A 19,609-nucleotide genomic window follows, 5' to 3' on the forward strand; every position below is an offset into this window, starting at 1 on the left:
CTGTAAAAATATTCAGATCTCAACTAATTAGATCCTTAGTCATTCCCTGAAGTTCTCTTTCTGTGTTTTTTATTTTGTAGTTTTAAGCAACACATTTCATTATTTATTTACCTTCAAAATAATTATATTTTCCATATTCATGCCTTTTTTTAATTATTTAAAAAAATTTTTTGAACATTTAAGATATTTCTCCTAAAATAATAATAATTTTAGTGATATTCTGTAAAGAATTGCAATATACACCTAATCATCTACAAACAGGAAATTGTTCCTGTGTGAGAAATGAATTATTCTTACTCTTGATTTTACTTCATAGCAAGCTCATTTAATGACAAATTATCTTTAGCTCTCAATCTCTGTTTATTTAAACTGAATTTGTAAATCAATCCACAGGAAATAGAATTCTGTCCCTTATATATAAACAATATCAAACTGTATGCATTTATAATTTATAATTCAAGTGCAGTATTTTTACAAATCCTTCAGGACAAATTGAATTTTGTCTATTAAATAGCTGTACTAACCATCACACCATTGAAACATTTCAACATTTGCTGAGTAAGCTAGTGATGTATATTTCAATTTCCATCAATGGGTCCCTTACGGTGAATTGTTCTTTATGTCTACCAATAAATACATAAAATTAAATAATATACAAGAAACAACCAATGCACTCAATTTATTTTTGTTCTGTTACTTTCTTCCCTACATCTTATTACTTGCAAGTTTAAAAAAAGCACAGAGAACCCTACAAACCAGGTCCTTGTCCATGTACCCTTAGAAACCATTGTGGTCCTTTTAGATTATTTCCTTTCCCAAACTTAAGAGCTCCGGTATAGTTTAGCCTTCAGCTGAGAGCTGTTGCATGCTGCTTTTGACCTGGCAAGTTAGTCCATTGGCTGTATAATATTTGTCATTTTTCTCTTCATTTCATTTACTTTCCATATTGTTATTGTGCACACATGTATATATATGGATATGTCTATATATGTATATAAGTGCATGCATGGATATGTATCTCACTATCTATCTACAAATGTAATATATATGCATGCATGCATGGATATATGTCTAAATACGTATATGTGTATATTTGTATTAACATTTTACTCAGAATTGCATTACTTAAAGTTTCACGGAAATAAAACCAATAACCCTGATCATTCAGATACTTGATTCTGAGTGGCAGACTTTAACAGCTTCTAAACAAGGTTGATTCTATTGGATGATGATACGTATCATCTTTTTTAGTTGGCTTGGATAATGTGGTAGAATTGGTGTCTACCAGCTACTTCTGACTGATAGTGGAATTGGTGGTGACTTCTAACTGCTGCTAGGTAAGAGGTAATTTCAGCTTAGTGTAGTTTCCCTTGTTCTGGTTAGAGGGTCTAGTACAGTGGTTCCCCACCTGGGACCCCTGGTGGTATATATATATATATATATATATATATATATATATATATATAGGGTGGTGCTATTAAGTTAGACATGGCCTGGGCCAATAATGGCCGAAACCTATCAAAGTATATATATATTATATATATATATATACACACACACACACATACATACACATAAGGATAAGCATGTTAAAAGGGGTCCTTGGGAAAACTCATTTAAATAAAAGGGTTGGGAACAAGTGGTCTAGTATTAGGTTTCAATAAAGTTTAAGGAAGTATTGATAAAAGTTTATGGAATAGTATTAGCCTCATTTTTGGCAGTAAAATAACAGTTCAGATTTCATGTTAAGGAACGCAGTGGGGATTTGTTGTTGTATATGGAGTAAAACTTATGGAATGTAAATTTGGTTTAAAATTAGTCAGAGAGCCCCAGCATCATGTAACATCATCATGATAGTTCAATTTTCTTGTTAAGGGATTGTATTAGTTGATGCAATATGTGCTCTGTATAGATTCTTGCAAATACATCAGCTGTGTGTTCTGGATGAATTTGGAGAGGCTTTGCTGAGAAGTTCCAGGTTTGACCAGGCCTAAAAAAGTTCATGTATTGAGTAAAATTTCTCTTGAGTCATTAGTTGTAAGTAATTTGGTATCTTAGAATACAGGCTATTATGTAAGACCACTGCATTAGAGAGGCAGAATCCTTTCAGTGTGCAAATGGTTTGATTTCAGCATTTGCAAGTGGATGTTTGAGGTGAAGACTGTTATTTTTTCTGTCTTAGTATGCAAAATTGAAAGCAGTATTGTCTTGACAAGAGTAATTCATCTTAAATGGATGTGCATTAAAAAGCTTATGGCATTTACATGTTCTTAGGTATTATTTCTATATTAGGTATTGAAATTTCCTTCCTATGTTTGCAGGGAGACATCTAGTTTGAATAGATCATTACTTTTCTTTTCTGAACACTTTTCAGGGATGCCAATGGAAAATCCTCCATGTATACTAACTTTTAGTCAAAAATCACTTTTTGCTAATATCTCATTATAATAGGGTACAGCTTTATTAAAAATATTTGTTTGAGGATACATTAGAAATTCTTCTGAGCAGAGCAATTTCCTGATTTGGAAGCTTCCAGATAAAATAGAAGTTAGCAGAATTTTTTCTGTTTTGGACTTGAAAGTGTTCTTGTGCTGAGTAAAACCTCTGAAGTTATTAGCTGTCAGTTATAGCTGGTGGTGGATTTAGAATATATTTGAATGAATAGTTCTCTTCAGTACAATATTTGCCTGTTTTATAGTCAAGAGTGATGTCCAAGAAATTGAGTGGGGTTAGATTGGTAGTGATAGTCAGATTTAAGCCAAACTTCTTCAAGATTCCTATTACATATTCCTAAATCTGTCAATAATATAGCTGTTCATGTTACTTGAAATCACCTGGTCTTTGCCTCTGTACAAACTTGAACGGAGAAGAATACAAGAGGGTGCTGAAAAGTTCGTGGCTTTGAGTAAAAGAAAATACAGGAGGATCAATTAATTATAGTTTTATGCAACACACTCCTTTCTCAGATTCACATACTCATTGCAGCTGTTCTTCAGTTTTCCTAAGCCATGTAAAAAGAACACAGAAGGTTGGGCTTCCAATCAAGCCCCCACATATACCCCTCTTGAGAGTGCACAGAATAACTAAGCCAACATGGTCTATGATCTCAGCCCCATCATAACTCCCCATGGAAACATTGAATAATGGCTCATCTTACCTTCCTTTCTAACCCAGTCGAGATCATAAAAATATCAGTAACTTCTTAAGCATCCATGTCACTTTTAGAAAGATTAATCAGCTGCATTTAGAGTTGGAAAACAAATGAAGAAAAGCCCCACTCGTCATTAATGATGTTTTTCCATTCCTTTGAAGATTTAAGCAATGTGATTCTGAGTCAAAATAAATATAAATAAACATATTGATCACATTTTCTTTCATTTGTACATTTACTGAGACATGCATATGTGTGTGTGTATGTATATGCATATACGCATATACTTATTGCTATCATTTGTTACATTGTCTGTTGCCTGTTTGACTGCTAACTTTTGTTTGTGTTTTTCCATTTATTGTGTTCCAAAAATTATTAAAATGCCTGTTAATCAGTATTGTTATAATTTATTATTATTGTACTTCTAGCAATATGTACACACACACACACACACACACACACAAGGAATTAACAAATGTTCTTTATTTTCAATATCAATGAAAATCTTTCTGAACATTAAATTAAATTCCAGATGGACTTTGGATAGATAAAATATAAGAAAGAATAAGCTACACTTGTTATGTGTTGTTTTTTTCTTCCTCTTTAATTCTGTTATCCCAGTGTCCATGTTTTTATCAAATATTTAGAAATGCATTCTGAAAACAATCTTAGGTTAATAACTCGTTTAATAATTAATATTCTAACCAAATTAAAATTGTTTTATTACCACTAGATATCACATGTAGTTGCTTTTTAGTGCCCTGCCTCTTGGATTTTTGACCATGGCCTTGGCTGTGGTGGCTACAACAAACTAAAAATAACATCTTAATGTTATTTTTAGTTTGTTGTAGCCACCACAGCCAAGGCCATGCTGGAGTATCACCTTCAAAATTTGGGGGATGGGGGAGAAATTAGAAAAGTATTAAGCTTCTATAGAATTTGTGATTGCATGACTACCAAGGAGATAGTATAATGATGTTATTTCTAATTAAAATTTTAATATTTCATTAAAATTTTTTTTTCTTTTTTTACTTTAATGAGTAAGAATCAGCTAACACAGGATTTAACACTTTTATGCAAAATATATTTGTGTGTGTATTGTGGTAACTAGGTCTTAAGTTTAGTAGCCTGATAGAATTTTGTTCATATTAGAATGGATTTAAACACTTGATGGATTATTGATTGTCAAATTTCTGCTGAATTTTACAGTTGCCTACATATGACATGTTTGAAATGTAAGATATTGGTCTGATGTCCTTAGAAAACACACACACAAACTCTTGTTTTGATAAGTATTTCAGTTGTTTGATCAACAGAACTACTTATTCATTTGTTTTATAGAATTAGTGGCTGAGTATTCCAGAAACAAGCAAAATCAGCATGACAATGTGTGATGAGGCCAGGCCTTCCAATTACAGGCACAGTCCACCTGTCAGGCTACACACAGTTTCTGCCAATCAAATATTACTCACAGGGCCTGGGGCACCTTTTCTAAAATACATACAGTGAGCTCAAACCCAGAACTTTAAAATCACAAAGAGTTCACACACTACTCACCTTACATACTTCTACTACCACCATGTGTTCAAACACATATTTTTCTACAAAAAAAGTTTTAAAAATCAGTAGCTTTCTCTATACATGTTGCATAAAAATAGTTAATTTTATAATTATATATAATTCAAATATGTTAGGGTACTCCAGCATGGTCATTACTAAATAGTTAAAACCAGTAAAAGAATAACATGTAATACATACATTAAATATTTTAAGTTCTAAAACATTTAACCAAAAAAACCCCTGATTTCATTTTAAACAAAATAAAAGCATGAATAATGTTTATAATAACCCATATTTGCTTTTGCTATGACAACATCTTCAGTTATATGCAGCTATGACTTGCCTGAATTTTCCTGACCCTTGTAATTGTAGTCAAGACATACCTACTTCAATTATTTCCAGCTTGTCAGCAAAATGCTCTTGTATTTCTTTGTTGCTGTTATTATTAATATTGTTGATACTGTTAATTCTTTGTCTCTTTCATGTAATATTTCAGTGTGCAGCAGTCATTTTTAGACTTATAGATTGTTCATACATGTTGTTTCACATTATTGCTATTAATGACATTTCTCTGGGTTTATGCATATGTATGCATTTGTGTATGTTTATACATTTCTTTCATATTTTCTGAGAGGATCTTGAAGAACCTGTGATTCTTTTTAAACTGTAAGCAACTAATAACAAACCCAGATAGATAGGTTAACACATTTAGCACTGTATGGTTTATAAGACAAAACTCTGCAAATTCCTGAAGTTTGATACCAGTACCTTCAAATGGCATTGTGATCTTCCTCTATATTTTTGACATCATTAGGTCTCTTGATTGCCTTTGATATTTTGGTATCAATATAACTAGCAATAACAAAGTATAATAACTGGTAATATGTCTGAGAGAGCTATTACAAATTGTATTAGCCAAAAAAATTGTACCCTGCAGCACTCTGTTCAAAATTAACTCTTTTGAAATGGTGTCCTTGGCCAATATCTTGATTTGTATCCATTAAAGTCACACAATCACTCCTGGTTTTCTAACTATGCTGTGATCATGAAGCTTGTGATATATTATCCTATGATCAAATGTATTAAAAAGCTTTGCAGCGTTCAGGTATATAACATCTACACTTGATTGGTTGAGCTACTACTTTAATAACCAGTTGCAACACAGCTTTGTAACACTTCTACTAAGATAGAAATGTGTGTGTGTATATGTGTGTGCATGTAAGCATGGAAAACAGATGATCACACACATGTTTATATACACATGTCTATATATATGCATGCACACACACATGCATCTTACTTCATTCATGGCTGTCCATTGAATGCATTAATGACCATATTTACGTGCACACACATCTTTTACTTGTATCAGTCATTAGACTGTGGTCATGCTGGGCACCACCTTGAAGTATTTTTAGTTGAATGGATCAACCCCAGTACTTAAGTTTTTGAAGCATAGTACTTATTCTATCAGTCTCTTTTGCTGAACAGCTAGGTTACAGGGACATAAACACACCATCTCAAGTTGCCAACCAGTGGTGGGGGACGAAGACACACATACATATATACTATGTGCTTCTTTTCAGTTTCCATCTACCAGATCCACTCACAAGACTATAGCAGAAGACACTCACCCAAGCAAACTTTTTACTACGCAGCTACACCTACACCTATTGCATACAAACTGCATACATACATACATACACATGGACACACATTTGTGAAAGCTTTCAGTTGTGTTTCCTGTTTATTTGCATGTGTATATGGATGTATACATTTGCACACTTATGCAGTCCTGTTGTTTATCTAGTTTGTTTATTTGCTTTGTTTTCAGTTGCAAAGATAGTTAATTGATTTCTATTACAGCCATATCCTATATTTGCAGTATTAGTTGTTTAAATGTTGATTCCAATACTCCATTGATAGAATTAAATTCTCCTTTAGGAAACAAATTTACTTTACATATTTTGCCCAAAGGGAAAAATCTTATCTATATATTCAAGTGTTTTTCTTTATTATTATTTTCCAGATGTGATTTTATTCCTGTTTTTTTTTTTATTTCAGCTGTTTGTATTTTAAATAATTTTTGGTAATTAATTGTTTACATCATCATATATATTTATTTTTAAATGAAATTATGCACACATAATCTCTAATGGGTAATTTAACATTTTCTTATGGTTAGATTTTTTTATTCTTATTGAAAATCTCTTCGATTTTTTTTGATTTTTTATTATTCTTTCAGCCTTTTGTTGAATGAAAAAGCTTTAGATTTTTATCAAATACCTCTGCAATTTGATCACTGTAAAATCACTACATTTAAATATCACTCTAGGTTGATTACTGTGAAATTATTGATGTCTAAAGCAAGGTTTGTATTTCATCTTAAGAAATCTGGATGCTACACAAGTCTTGTCTCACTTTAATCTTGTTCAGATGTATGCATTTGTGTCTATTTGCTTGTAACTTATTTGTTTAGCTGTTGTCATTTAGCCCCAGGTCAGCCTTGATCAGGCATACCTTTGATGAAAGGCCTTCCAGCTGTGACTTTCTCTTTTTTTTTCCTCCACACAGTATATCTAGGTCTACATTATCCAATATATTTGAGCAGATGTATGGTGAAAGCTTTTACAGCCTTGACTACCATCCACTCTGTTTTTTTTTTTGTTTTCCTTAAATGTACAGTGTCAAGGATAACTTTATCCAATGTTTTGATCCTTCTTTTAAAATGGGTTTGATTTGAGGGTGATTTGGCTGCTATTTCTAGCAGGTCAAGTAACTATGCAGAGTTCCTTGCATTGATTCGATTGTTTATTTGTTTTATTCTAAAATGTTTCTTTAATCACAACCTTGATTATCTTTCATCTTCATCAGTAAATTTAAATTCATATAAGATCTGCTTTGCTTGCAAAGTGGTAAAGGCTTTAAGAGGTTTTGGCATCAAGAAGGACATCCAGCTGCAAAATACTGCCTCAGCAAGTCTTATCCCATGCCAGTGTGAAAAAAGTGGTTGTGATGATGATGATGATGATTATATTTATATTTTAAATTCTGCCATTTTGAAATACTAGTTATGAATAAACAGAATTTGCTGAGTTTGAAATTCGGTCTTAGACTTAGGCAATGTAGAATGTTTTGGATGATAGTTTTAGAAATGGAAGTGTGGTGGACTAAGAAACAAATCATTTAATATTCCATTTTGTCTATGTTCTGAATTCAATTCTACTATAGTCAACTTTACCTTCAGTTTTTCAATTTTGGTATATACTAGGGTAATTTCTGTCAACTGTGCATTGTGTGACTGTGTCATTAAGAAATCATTATTATTGCTTCTTTTTTTCTATGAACCCATTATTTCATAAATTGCTATTAAATCTTTATTTCCCAAATCCTGTAAATAGATTTTTTTACTCCACAGCTTTATCATAAGCAGGAAATGAAGTCACAAAGCTAAACTAACAACCTCCAAAATATACTTAGCTGTATTGTCTTATTTAATTCCTCTCAACCATTCTCTATTTATTTGATAGCTGCAACTACATGAATTATTACTATTGTAGCTGCTGATTCAAATAGTATGGCTTTGTATCTCATGGTACTGAGTATTTGACAGATATAATTTTGAATGGCTTGGCCCACAGGTACCATGTGGATGTAGAGAGTTTATTTCTATTGGCAGCAGGTTCATTCTTTAATCATTTAGCATTTAAATCAGCCATACCCAGCTCAAATATTCTACCTGTTTTATGTTCAAGAAAATCCACAAGAAATTTGAGATGAAATTTCCTGTATCTAAGAAGTTCAGTCAAGCGTACAAGTTTCCTTTCACCCAATCAGCAGTTTTTTTCCCCTTACTGAAACCTATCTTTCTGAATCAATACCTTAAACTTCACCCTTACCTAAACAAAGTTGACCAAAATGCCTAAAAAATTATCACTATCTCAGTTTTTATTAAATAGATTTTAGTTTACTCTGGATAAATATTCCTAAATACTCTCCTCCATTTAAATTTTCTGTAATGTTTGACAGGATATTTCCCTATATATTCTGAAAATTTTCTTAATACTTATGCTTACAATTTTTCTCCAAAGGAGTTGGCTATTAAATATATTATTACAGATGAAGCCTATCACCAGTTTCTTTAGACTCTGTTACATGCATAAAGATATACTTAGTAATTCTGTAAAGATTTTCTTATTCTTTTTAATTGTTTCTGTCATTTGACTGCAGCCATGCTGAAAATTCAGTTTAATGAAATTAAATTAACTGAAACTAACCTCTTATTTCCAGTCACCTTTGATTATCCTTAAACTTATTACACCTGTGTCACATGCACACTCACACACTCTCTCTCTCCTTTCTCTCTCTGTCCCTCTCTCTCACTCACTTAGACATAGTATAACTATCCCCATATTCTGTACAAAAATGTTTATAAAGAGTGGTGTCTTTGATATGCAAAACTTCAAGAGTGTGCAAGAAAACTTAAAATCACTATAATTCTGGTCCGGATATGTTCTCATTAAGATGTTTACATGAAGTGTAAAAGATTCCGGGATGTAGTCAGTGGCGACTCCGGCACTTACGCTGTTTGGGCTTAGCCCAAGTATAAATTTAATAAAGTGAACATGTATTTGCAAGCTGATTTAATTTCTGCCAACACTTACATCAAGTATGTAATTGCAGCCAATAACTTGGGCTCCTTTTATTGAGCCTGGTCGCAGTTCATTCATTTTCATTCACCATCTGGTGGTCATCTTAGAGGTGCCCTGTGTCAAAAAATATCATTCGTAGCAGACATTCTCTCGACATCGTTCATACACACCTGCTCAGACTCGGAAGTTACAACCCAAGTTACCTATAATCATAAAAATTAAAAGTAATTCAAATTCAATGTTTTCTTGAAACAAATTTCTATAGAGATTAGGATTTAAATTCCAATCTATGAAATGTTTCTATCTTACAATATTCTTAAAGGAATGAAAAATTATACAGCAACTCAGGCTAATACAAATGACCCTGGTAGGCGTAAAAGACTAACTGGCATCTTTTGTCTAGAGTACAGGTGACAGTCGGATCGCTGATGTTTGTTGTGCATTCCACTGTTGTTTTCTGCTTGCTGTCATTCTGTGCATCTGAGTGTAAAGATCAGTTATGTTTTGCAGGGTTGTTTCAATTTTAACCTTAACTTAGAAATGGAGAAAGATATAATGAAACTATATTTCTGTCTTATTGTTAAATTATCAGTGCACATATAAGTTTGCGGTGTGCATTAGGTCTCTTACTTTCTTTTATACATGTCTTATGCGAAATCTGTGATGAGCCTGAGTGACGCTGATGACCTGGAGTTGCCTCTGGATGTAATGTATAATTAGAGTGGAGTGTATTATTTTATCAGCCAGGCTGCCAGCCACTATATTTACTACATCTACGCTATATGTAATCTCTTGGAGAAGCACATTTTCTTGAATAATTCTAAAGTCCTTGAAAATGTATTTATATTAGATCAATTTAGCAACAATATTGAATGTTTTATGACTCTATAATTTATCAATACTTTTCAGTTAAAACTTTTCTTTTAAGAGTTTGCCAGGTATTAATACTATTATATTCTAAACTCTTAAAACATCTCTCAAAACTTTACCACATTCTCTTGTTATAAGCTTTCCCATTATATTGTTTTGATTGGACAAATTTAGTTATATATAACGCATATTTGTCCATTCAAATTCCACATCTTTTCAAAACCCTTCTTACATTTAAACAGTCTTTAAACTCTAAACCTAGTAATTCTAATATATTCTTATCAACATAACTGGTTATTTATCGATGTTTTTGGTCTTCTTCACCTTTATTACCCATCATTAACTGTAGCTGAATGATATCATAAAATTCTGTTGGAATCAATAATGGGCTGAGGATAATCAAATATAATTACTAGAATTTTAGGAGATCAAAGGTGGTTTGCATTAGAAGAGTCAATAAAAACAAAATGAAATAAAAAGTGTTCTGTGAGGTGAAACATTTAACCTTTTGGTCAGTGCTGTTTAGCAGAGATTGAGAGAGCTTAAGAAAGCAGCAATTAGAATTATTGAGTCATATTCTCTCATTCTTCAAGAAATGGATCTGCCCAAAACAATGGATATTTCTTTTTCTTGCACGAAACTAATATACCTCATGTGTTTGCTGTTTTCACTGACTGTTCAAAAGAGTTAAGTAAAAGCAAGCATTTTTTTTTTTTTTTTTTTTTTTACCAAAATACCTCCCACAGAAAAATCCTTAAAGTGTATTTAGTGATATTTAAAAGTTTGAATAAATAAGGAACAAAAATAGTCAAAATCTAACTAGAACAGAGCTGGATACTTGAAATGAAATAATAATTCCTCAAGTAAAATATAAAATGTTTTGTTAGTTTGACACACAAAATATATAAATAATGAATTGGGCAATATATAAATGTATTTACACTCACTCACTTATTGCTGTTTATTTGGTTTCTATAAAATAATGGTCATCATATAGCAAACCAGAAGATTGTGACAGTATTAAAGAACATGTATAACTTATTGATTATTAATCATTTTATAGTAATTTTGGTCAACTTGTATTATTGATTTCCTCAGTCTGTTGAATTGACTCCTGTATATAGTCAGCACTTATTTTATTGACCATAAACTTTAGATTTGAATTAAGAATCAAAGATAGACTAAATACTGGTAATCTGCTGCTTGTCCCATCAATTTATTTGGTTCTTTATTTTTTATTGCTATTACCTGAATGTGTCAGTGCTTTAGTACTTGTTCCATATGAACAAATGAGATATCTTCACTTCTAAATATAATGAAAGTATGTTGTAAATTTTACAAACCAATATAATATTCATTAATTATACAATAGATCTAAAAACTTATCTGTTTCTATATATGGTGCCTGTTTAAAGCTGAGCTAATGAAAGTGTAGTATCTTGAGGAAATACAAATTAAGACTAGTAGTCTGACTCCCTATTATCTCAGCTAGCTATTGGTCTTTGTACATATTTTGTATAAATATCAGTCAAAGTTAGTCAAATATTTTGTCCAAAGTAAGTCCACAATCTAAGAAATTAAGACTGAATGGGTGACCCTTTTTTTGAGTTTCAATATAAAAATATGTCCACACAAGCAACTGGTTTTTCATCTAAATCAATTTTATTCAAAAGCAAATACATCATGCCTTTCAAATTCGTTTCTACTCGATATAATTAATTTTCATCAGTTTCAGTAAATATCTCCATTAATATCAAAATAAATCTGCAGCACAAACATGTGTTTTAGATTTCTAAAAGACTTGACTTAATCCACCCTTTCAAAACAGTACACATCAATGATTTAATGTCTTATGGGTACAACAATAATAATGAAATTTAAGTTGTGTTTGTATAAAAAACATAGTATTTAAAAGTAAATGCTTCAGTATACTAAAATACTGTAATGAAATACAAGTTTATTACATTAGTTATTCTGTACTAAATGAAATATTTGATATCTTGAACTAATTTCTTTTGAAGTATTTGGGTGTGTTTAGGGATTTGTTTTCTTCATTTTAAACTTTTATAAAATGTATGATATTGAATAGAAAATTAAAATCCTTTGACAAGCAAATATATAGCAGACTGAATAATATGTAGAACTCAAATCTTCTGGTATTAGTTTATCCTTATTAGTATTAAATACTATATCGTGTTCTTCTTTTTATATTTTTCTTAAAAACTATTTTACATTCTTTTGTTCCCTGTATAAGGTCAAGGGTAATTTATGGGGAGACTGTGTTGTTGTTTTTACTGGATTAAGACTTGGTGTCATATTCAGCTAAAACATAGACTCTTTTCTTAGCTGACAATAGGATATGATTTATGGAAAATTTGTTTGCTATTTCTCTCAAGTTGAGTGACATCTAAAAGTTCCAAACCCTCTTGCTATTTCCATTGTATTGCCTGTGGCCAATAGCCAAATATAACTAGCTCTAACTCGATTCCATGTGAGCTTGCCAAATTAACACTAAGTATGGCCCATGTGTACTAGATTTCACTGCTGTAAAATTGATAATTGTTATATTAAGATGCAGTACTGAGTTGTTAATAATCATTATCATCATTTTACATCCATTTTCCATGCTTGCATGGGTTGGACAAATCTTCTTTAGCACAGCATCTCGCCAGTTGTTGCAGCTCCTTATTGCTTTTGTGAGGTTCACCAACCTGAGATCAGTCTTCACCATGTCTTCCCAGATCCTTCTCTTCCACAGGTTCCTTCTACTTGAATTGCATAACTGTCATCCTGAAAATAATCACGTGTCCATACTGGCACATTATCCCTTCTTGCACACTACAGTCAATTCGCCTTATATCCAGGTTTTGTCTCAATTCATTTGAGCCCTGTTGTTTATGCACACGAATATTACATAGCCAGCAGAGCATGCTTGCCGCATTTTCTTTTTATTAGCCTATGCACATCCTTTGCATTCCTGCAATATTGCACTTCATACACAAGCATCATGCAATCTGCTCTTCATTCACTGAGAAAGAATTTAGTGGAAAGTCTTCCAGGCATTTGAAAGAATGAATTTTATGGGTGCTCTTACTGCTAAGTACAATTCAGCACCTGCTACATGTAAAGTCGTTTCACGGTCTAATTGTGATCTTTCTGTATCTTTGTGTTTACATCATGTACACCAAATGGAATACTTACCTACTTCTTTTCAGCATATCAAGCCACTTCTCATAGAGCAGCAGAGTTCTGTCTTCTCTACTACCAATTAAAAGTTTTGTCTTGACAAGGTTTATATTAAAATCTACTGATTCTAGACTTTGTATTCGTGTTTGGAATTTCTTTTTGAATCCTTCAACAGTCATCAGCATACACAAATTTACACAGATGGTTTTAAAATCCTTTTATGGTGTAGGTGACTATAATAAACTGAAAAGAACTGAGATTTGAACCCTGATGGGTACCTACTATCACACTAAGTTCTTTGCTGACATTCCTGTACATAGCTGGCACAGTTCTCATAGGCAATTCCTCTATCCCTACTTTTCTTAGTGACCAGATTACAGAGCATGGTGTTATCTTAGTAGGAAGAGAACCTTGGTGGTACCCTGATTTGCCACAATTCTGAACTGCCTTTCATGTGGCTAATTAATTGATTGTTGTGTTATATCATCATCATAGACTGGTCCTTAATGACTATGCATATGTATAGGCTCAAGAGTAGATTATTCTCTTCCATAGGTCTCTGCTCAGAGCTGCTGTGATATCAATGTTCATAACTTTGTTCTTTTATTCTGGTAAAAAGTTTACTTTTATGGGCCAATGTTTTATCAGAGGAATGTTTATTAAAGCTCAGGAAGATTAAGTCGAGTGCCAGCTTGGTGGATCCATAGCATTTGGGAATTATTAGATTAAGATATAAATTTGATGAGAATCTCACTTGTATCATTTGTATAAGAAGCTGACATATAGTGAAACCTGTCACATTTACTATGGACATTGTTGGATTGACCTTGCAATAATTGTTTCTATCCTTTGATGAATATGACCCCTACCCATAGGTTTACTGTACTAGAAGTATCATTATTAAAGGGAAATAGGTACAAGGGCTGACACTCAAATATTTAGGATACAGTCCATTGAGAAATTAATTTCCAAGAAGTATTTATCACAAGAGATATTAACCATCTTCGTTGGTTTCTTTCTCTCTGGCCTTTTCTTTCTTTTTATGGAATGTTCCTTAGATATTATTCATTATGATATTTTGTTCTTCAGAATATATTTGTTCTAGCATTCTTTGAGAACATTCTGAAATTTTTTTCTACTCAAACTTCTCAAGACCTCAGACTAAGCAACATTTGCAGTCTCTGTCTAAAACCTTTGTGATTCCCTATTTTAGTAAGTTTGAATGACTATATGAAGGTTCCATCACTGTTTTATTAAATAATGTTAGTGGGGCTCTGTCAACTGAATGACTGTAAATCCACCAGCAGTTCAGTACCCCATCAACTCAACCAGGAGACTCAATCTTCTGGTGAACTAAAATACAATTACTAATCTCTATAAGCTCAACACATTTCTTTCACACAAGTCATATTTTACAGATAATGATGCAGGTAAGCTTCTGTTAAATGAAAACTGCAATTTGATTTCAATTCCTTGTAGTAATAATTTTAGTAATCTTGTCATTACATATCCAACAAAGGTATGAAAATAAAACTTAAAACAGCAGTATATATTTTAATAGGTAGAAGCAAAAGAGTGACTCAGGAGCTGGGAATTTCATGCTTTGACACTTATCGGACTTTGATAAGTATCAATGCATGAAACTCAGATTTTGAGTCACTGTGTGTGTGTGTGTGTGTGTGTGAAAGAGAGAACAACTAAAACAATGAGAAATGTATTGTGACCAGCAGTGGGGAAAAAAAACTTCTGATAGTTTGGCACATACAGGGATATGTATGTATGTTTTAAATCAAAGATTGGAATTTATGGTATTTTTAATTCTATAGTTACAATTGTTTCAATATAACATGGGAGACCTATTTTATGAACATATATATCAATATGAATATTAGGAGTTCATAATATAATATAATACACACACACACACACACACATATATCTTTTTAAGAACCCATGTACTACATTTCTTCATGCTTAGTCTAAAAAAATATTATCTTTTGAGACTCAGTCTGAAAAAATGCCCTTCGGTACTCAAATCATCATCATTCAATGTCTGTTTTCTATGCTGGCTTGGCTGGCTGGTTTGATAAGAGCTGGCAAGCCAAAGGGCTGTACCAAGCCCTTTTATCTGTTTTGGCATGGGTTACCAAAGTGACTAGAAGTGGCTTCCTTTTGAGCAGGTAAGGTATATATTAAAACAGAAATGAAGAGGCAAACAGTTTGGCAGGACTTGACAAGGACATCTAATTTAGTTATATAATAAAAAGGTATACTTAGTCTCTAACAGCTTTTTCTAGAATATCCCTGCTATTGGAACATTGTGTTGAGTAAGGATTCCATAGGGCAAGCATTCCATCATTGGAGAGAGATAGGTTAAACACACACCTTTTTATTATATAGCTCAATTAAATGTCCTTGTCAATTCTTACCAATTCTTGCCTCTTCATTTCTGTTCTAATATATGTATGTATATGTATATGTGCAGTTCAGCAAAAAGAGACCAATAAAGTAAGTACAAGGGTTAAAAAATAAAGTACTGTCATTGATTCCTTCAACTAAAATTCTGTATATATAAGCTCATTTAATAGACATAGTTTCATGCCTCTGAAAATAAAATCGTTAGACAAGTTTGTATAGTATGCCATCTATTTCCCAGCAATTATTCAGACTAAACCATGTCCGGCCATTGTATCTTCAAAGGCATGAAACTAATAGTAGCTCACATTTAAATCCTGTCTTATTAAATTACATTTGTCACTCACTAAATAGAGTTTTTTTTTGTTGATCTCATTAATGATGGAGCAGTATATATATATATATATATACCAGGCTCCAATCTGATCTGGCAGAGTTCAGACTGGAGTCTGGTGCAGCCATCTGGTTCGCCAGTCCTCAGTCAAATGGCCGTTTGCCAGCTCCATCTGGCACCTGTGCGGGTGGCACATAAAAAGCACCCACTACACTCACGGAGTGGTTGGCGTTAGGAAGGGCATCCAGCCGTAGAAACACTGCCAGATCAGACTGGGCCTGATGCAGCCTTCTGGCTTCACAGACCCCAGTTGAACCGTCCAACCCATGCTAGCATGGAAAGCGGACGCTAAATGATGATGATATATATACCACACATAACCTAACATGCCTAAGTCAGTTGGGATAATAATGGGCATTTTTGATTGATATTTGAACTGTTAATTTAATTCTATGTGTATACGTGTATATCTATTCTTGTATGTATGAAAGCAAATGAAAGGTTTAAAACTTCACTTTTGTGTTATTTTATTCAAGTGAACTTCATGACAGTATTAAGTTGTATGATGTAAAACTTTGATTTTGTTACTTCGCTGTTTTTTTATTATGTTTTCACAATTATATTTAATTAGATGACTTTGTATAACTTTTTATTCAAGGTTATTTATGTCAAAGTGAATTTTATAATCTTTCTCAAACATTTGCTGTTTTTCTGGTTTAGTTTTTGGGAAAAATATTTCATACAAACCATGAATTAATGTTCTTTACATATATATATATATATATATATTCTCTACTGAAACTGGAGCAACAATATTGAATGGATATATTTTATTGCTTGTAGTAATATTTATGAAAATGTTACATAAAGAAGCAAATAGAAAAGTTAACTATTAAAAAAAATCTGCCATGACATTTATTTATCAGTATGTGTCTTGTCTGTCATTTTATTCATTTCAAAAGCACTTTTCTGTGATTGTACATGAGATTTTTTTATTAATTTGGAACTCTTTGATTTTGAGGGGGGATTTGAAAAAATTTTAATAACTTAAATGCTGTGTTTTAGCTGATTTTCTTGTTCTCTGTTCCAGTCGATTTCATTGGAGGATTTGACTCGTATACCTCCTATCAGTCACAGGGCAAAGGCTCCCACATGCAGCTGCAACCCTTGTACTCGTATGTAGTCCTAAGATACTTGTCTCTTCCATCAGTGGCATCCCCTTAACATATTAAACAATCCATTTCCACTATCCCTTTCTCTTGCTAATTTTTTTTTTAACCTTCTGAATGTCTTGTTTGACTAAATTACAATTTTTGTTTGTGGGTGGCCTAATTAACCCCTTTATATTTATCTATCAGTAATTTTTGTTATTGTTATGAGGGATAGGTCAGCTCTGATCAAGCAGATATATAGCATGTAAATCATTGACCAAATAACATTTGTTGTCCCAGATATACATACCTAAATCATGTATATTTGAATAGTAATTAATTGTATGGGGCATAGTGTAACAACCTGGATATATTGAGCAAAGTCATATTCTTTATTAGTTTTTTTTTAGTGAGGGAGTAATGACCACTTAAGTGATAAAGTATTGTACTTCTGCCTCCTGTTGGGTGGTGACTGCATAGAAGTATTTGACCAAAACTGTGAAAGACTCTGTTAAAAAATTTTCTGACCATTGCCTATCACATCTGTTTGCACTTAAAAATTTAGCAATATTATGCCATTTTCTTATGGGCTTATTCTTTTATGGATCAGTTTTGCTTAGATCTAGGATTGGTTTGATACTGGTTTGGGGAAATTGGTTTTTAACTCAAAATAATGGACATTCTATAAAAGAATTATTCATCAATTCTTGCAATTGCAGCATTGCAGAGAAAGATCAGATGAAATTTGGGGGTTATTGATGGAGCAAAAGAATTTTCAGTTGGAGATGCTTCAGAATAAATTTAATTTTAGCTGAATTTGTCTTGTATGCTTTGTCTTGCCTCTAAAGTGTCCTTCATAATAGACAAGTTGTGCTTGAGCTTGTCATAAACATCACCAATATTTTAGGGACCTTCACCTGACGCCTACTAAGAGCTAGGTGAGCTTGGTTATTGGCCTCGGGAACAATACTGTAGCAGTGACAATATAAATGTTATGGTTATCCTGCACTCTATTGACGTAACCATCTGTCTTGTCAGTATTTGAGATATAATACTGATATTAAACAGTTTTTATGTAATATTACTTTCAATTTTTTTATTTTATTTCCAAATAGAATCAATTCAAAATTATAAGTCTTTAAAGTACACTACCATTATGATTTCATGCTTATATGAAGTAGTGTTCATTTAATTCCATCCTTTATTTAGCAAATAGGTGGGAGCGGGGAAAGGGAAATGTGGCCGCCCATAATGGATGTTCTATTAATTTTTTTAAAACTAATTTGTTGCATGAGACATGCTATTTGTCCTATCCTGCTCTTAAAGGTAGTCTGCCTTGTAAAATCATAACTTTGTCCACCAACTTCTCCAATATTGAAGTCAGATATTTTTTCACCTCATCACTACCACCAAGCTCTCTTTACTAAAGAATGTGATGTCTATGTTACCCATCTGCATCAACATGTTTCAATTCTAAGATAGCTTAATTTTGGTTAATCTTTCACAGTATTAATTGTTACAGTTGCCTGTTTCTTTTTGTTTTGTATGGTTTATATTTTATTTAAAGCAGATTACTCATGGTATATTTGTTTTTGTATTCCTTGACTTTAACTAACTGTTAATTTCGAATTTCTTCTGTTGTTAAATTCCTTTAAGTGATTACCAAACATTTTTTCTCCTTTTAAGTATTACTAAATCTACATACCTATAAAATATCTTCATGACAGTAGTAGTGAAGTGACAGTTGTTTCAAACTTCAAATCTTTAGTCAAATATCCAAGGCAGTCATATCTGCCTTTTACTCTTCAAAATTTTATCAAATCTCAGGCATAAATCAATTTAGTTGATTATACCACTCTTATACAATTTTCTGGCATACTCTCCTTATAAAAAACTGTTGTCATCTGGTTCATGTATTTGAATTTAATGATTGAAAAGAACAAATATTAGTTTTCTAGAATTTTATAATCTGTGGTCTTAATTAGAAAGTCTTTCTATTCCTTGAATTGTTATAGTTATTTGCAGTCAGCAATTCTTTTACAGTTGATCATTCCATAACAACACTAATAACCATAATATAGAATCCTTTTAGATTTGGCAATTGGACTAATTTTAGTACTTAGTAACCAAATCTATAAATTAGTTTGAAACTCTGAATATTTAAAAAAAAAGTATAGTCAAATCTAAGTACTCATTTCTAGTGATGTTGAATTTAAGATCTTGGTTTTATTGTTAAGCCTTCAGTATTCTTTCTAAGATTTGAAATATAGTTCTGATCATATCATCAATA

At 32.2% G+C, this 19,609-nt stretch overlaps 1 protein-coding gene across 3 annotated transcripts in view; it reads left to right on the forward strand.

Annotated features, from left to right (window-relative positions):
• Positions 1-19,609, forward strand: part of LOC115209218 (sodium/potassium-transporting ATPase subunit beta-1-interacting protein 2) — a 224,774-nt gene that overhangs the window by 182,966 nt on the left and 22,199 nt on the right. For 2 of the 3 annotated variants that reach the window (XM_029777484.2, XM_029777482.2), the window contains exon 6: positions 17,259-17,343. The exons of the other annotated variant lie outside the window; for it this stretch is intronic. In XM_029777484.2, the coding sequence (XP_029633344.1) occupies positions 17,259-17,343 (85 nt within the window). The remainder of the gene's footprint in view (positions 1-17,258; positions 17,344-19,609) is intronic. 3 annotated transcript variants of the gene reach the window in all.

Source organism: Octopus sinensis, linkage group LG3 (genome assembly GCF_006345805.1).
Source record: "Octopus sinensis linkage group LG3, ASM634580v1, whole genome shotgun sequence".
Classification (NCBI taxonomy): Eukaryota; Metazoa; Mollusca; class Cephalopoda; order Octopoda; family Octopodidae; genus Octopus; species Octopus sinensis.